At 47.2% G+C, this 2,500-nt stretch overlaps 1 protein-coding gene across 1 annotated transcript in view; it reads left to right on the plus strand.

Annotated features, from left to right (window-relative positions):
• radil (Ras association and DIL domains) overlaps positions 1–2,500 on the plus strand; it is a 36,046-nt gene that overhangs the window by 8,752 nt on the left and 24,794 nt on the right. Inside the window, exons 5-7 of the mRNA XM_063210791.1 lie at positions 1,478–1,652; positions 1,996–2,104; positions 2,339–2,500. The exon at positions 2,339–2,500 is cut by the window's right edge and continues 21 nt beyond it. Coding sequence (XP_063066861.1) covers positions 1,478–1,652; positions 1,996–2,104; positions 2,339–2,500 — 446 coding nt within the window. The remainder of the gene's footprint in view (positions 1–1,477; positions 1,653–1,995; positions 2,105–2,338) is intronic.

The raw sequence follows: 2,500 nt of genomic DNA on the forward strand, positions 1-2,500 counted from the left end.
GTTTGGTCCACTACTCAGGGACAATGACAGAGAACAGACTTTTTTAAAGATAATGTCTTGGTCTTTTTGACTTTATTCATGATAGTACAGTGCAGATGGTGAAGGAAGGGAGTTTGGAGAGAGAGATGGGGAAGGGTGGGCAAAGGCGGGAATCGAACCCGGGTCAGCCGCATAGGAAACGCGTGCCCTAACATTTGCGCCACGCTAGGGCCCGTAGAAAATATTTGATTGGGATATCTTAGAGCAGTGTTTCCCAACCTTTTTTGTCTCGCGTACCCCCTAAACCTCTTAGTTGTGCCATGAGTACCCCCTAATTCATGTTCTATATCACTTTCTCTGTCCTGATGTGACTGCTCCATACATTTGTTATAATAATATCTTTCCAAGTACCCCCTGCAGTGTGCTCGCGTACCCCTAGTGGTACACGTACCCCTGGTTGGGAACCACTGCCTTAGAGCGAGCAGTTTAGCTGTGAGAAACCTTCCAGACTTCCAGAGAAGAGTCTTTGCTTGTTTCTTCTCCAGGTAAAACTGTCAGTGAGCAGCTCTTTGGTTGCTTATTCTTTTCTTTTGGAAAATATTTCTTAAGATTCGATCCTCCAAGTCGTCAGTCAGAGAAATTTAGTTAATTTGCTGCAGCTGGACTTTTAGTTGGATCTTGGAACTTAGAAGAACTACAGCGCTGTCATGCCTGGTTTCTGGATCCTGCTACAGTACAGTAAGCATGCTGTGTGTCTGTCTGTAACTGGACATTATAAGATTCCTTTTTGCCTATCCAGCATGATTCCATCATGTTTCATGTCATAGTCAAATCTAAATCAATTGTGTCGTAAATGGTGTTGGTGGATGTAAGTCGATGTTGGAATGTAATGGTACTGCCCTTTTGCAAGCTGTAAAGCGATACTGGACCATTTCTGGAAATAAGCTCATTTATTTTACACCTCCCCCAGAGTTAAATCATTGAGCTTTACCTTTTTCTTGTTTTTCCTTCCCGCAAATTCTACCTCCAAGCTAGCAATTATCATTGCATCTTATGGGACCAGCTAGCTTGCTTGGAACTAGAAGTAGCATCACCAGCTGGAATAACAGTTGAAAGGTAAAACGCAATTATGTAACTCAAGGGGAGGTGTAAAAGGAGCTTACTTCTACTTGCTTATTTCTAGAAATGGTGCGGTATACTGTATATCTTTAAGCTCCAATAGCCATTACTGCATTGCACTGCATTGCTTTGTCTTGGATCCAGGCATGAGTGTCTGTCTGGTCATCATGTTTTATACCCATGACATTTAAAGCCATTGGTTGGTCTTTGCTTGGTCATTTGGTTGTGAGACATCAATGCCCACACTTATAAGGTGCCTAACTGTGCTAACCGTGTGTGTGTGTGTGTGTGTGTGTGTGTGTGTGTGTGTGTGTGTGTGTGTGTGTGTGTGTGTGTGTGTGTGTGTGTGTGTGTGTGTGTGTGTGTGTGTGTCTATCAGACATCAATGCGCAGGCTCGTAAGGTTCAGCGTAACCGTGCTAAGGGGGCCATGACGCTGCCCCGTACCTCCTCGCTATGCCGGTCGCTATCGGAAACCAGCCTCACCATGGTGGGCGTGGCCGGGCCGGAGCCTAAACGATACTACTCCACGCTGCCCGGACCAATCAGAGCTCGGTAAGCACACCAGACACACACACACAGCACACAAACACACACACACACACACACACACACACACACACACACACACACAACACACATACACGCACAAACACACACACAAACACACTCTGTCTGCCTCCTATGTACAGAGTTTGTTGTGATTTTGCCCACACATACACACACATGCATAGTCATCTGTCTTTGCTGTGTTTTTCTGTGTGTGTGTGTGTGTGTGTGTGTGTGTGTGTGTGTGTGTGTGTGTGTGTGTGTGTGTGTGTGTGTGTGTGTGTGTGTGTGTGTGTGTATATACATGTTTGCTGTGTGTTGTGTACATAAGTGAGCGTGACCTGATGAGGAAGGAGCAATCAGATCGTCTCATCCAATCATCACCAGAGGGGGGCGGGGTCAAGCACTCCCTCTACCAATCACCACATCTCCTGCTGCTACAGGGCTTTAACAGACAGGTGAGGAAACAAGTGTGTGTGTGTGTGTGTGTGGCTGTGACTTTGTCTCTCTACAAGACTGTCTGGTGTACCTGTTGAACCATGATTAATATGTGGTTGTGTGTGTGTGTGTGTGTGTGTGTGTGTGTGTGTGTGTGTGTGTGTGTGTGTGTGTGTGTGTGTGTGTGTGTGTGTGTGTGTGTGTGTGTGTGTGTGTACGTGTGTGTGCACGTGTGTGTCTGTCTCTCTCTACAGGACTGCTTGGTGTACCTGTTGAATCGCGAGCAGCACACGGTTGGCATGGAGACGGCCTCTGCGCGTCCGAGCATCTGCCTGTCGTCGCCTGACATCCTGCCGCTGCACTGCCTCATCCGTCGCCACGGCACCCACCCGGCCAATTACAGGCTGCTGCTCGAG

Source organism: Engraulis encrasicolus, chromosome 1 (genome assembly GCF_034702125.1).
Source record: "Engraulis encrasicolus isolate BLACKSEA-1 chromosome 1, IST_EnEncr_1.0, whole genome shotgun sequence".
NCBI lineage: Eukaryota > Metazoa > Chordata > Actinopteri > Clupeiformes > Engraulidae > Engraulis > Engraulis encrasicolus.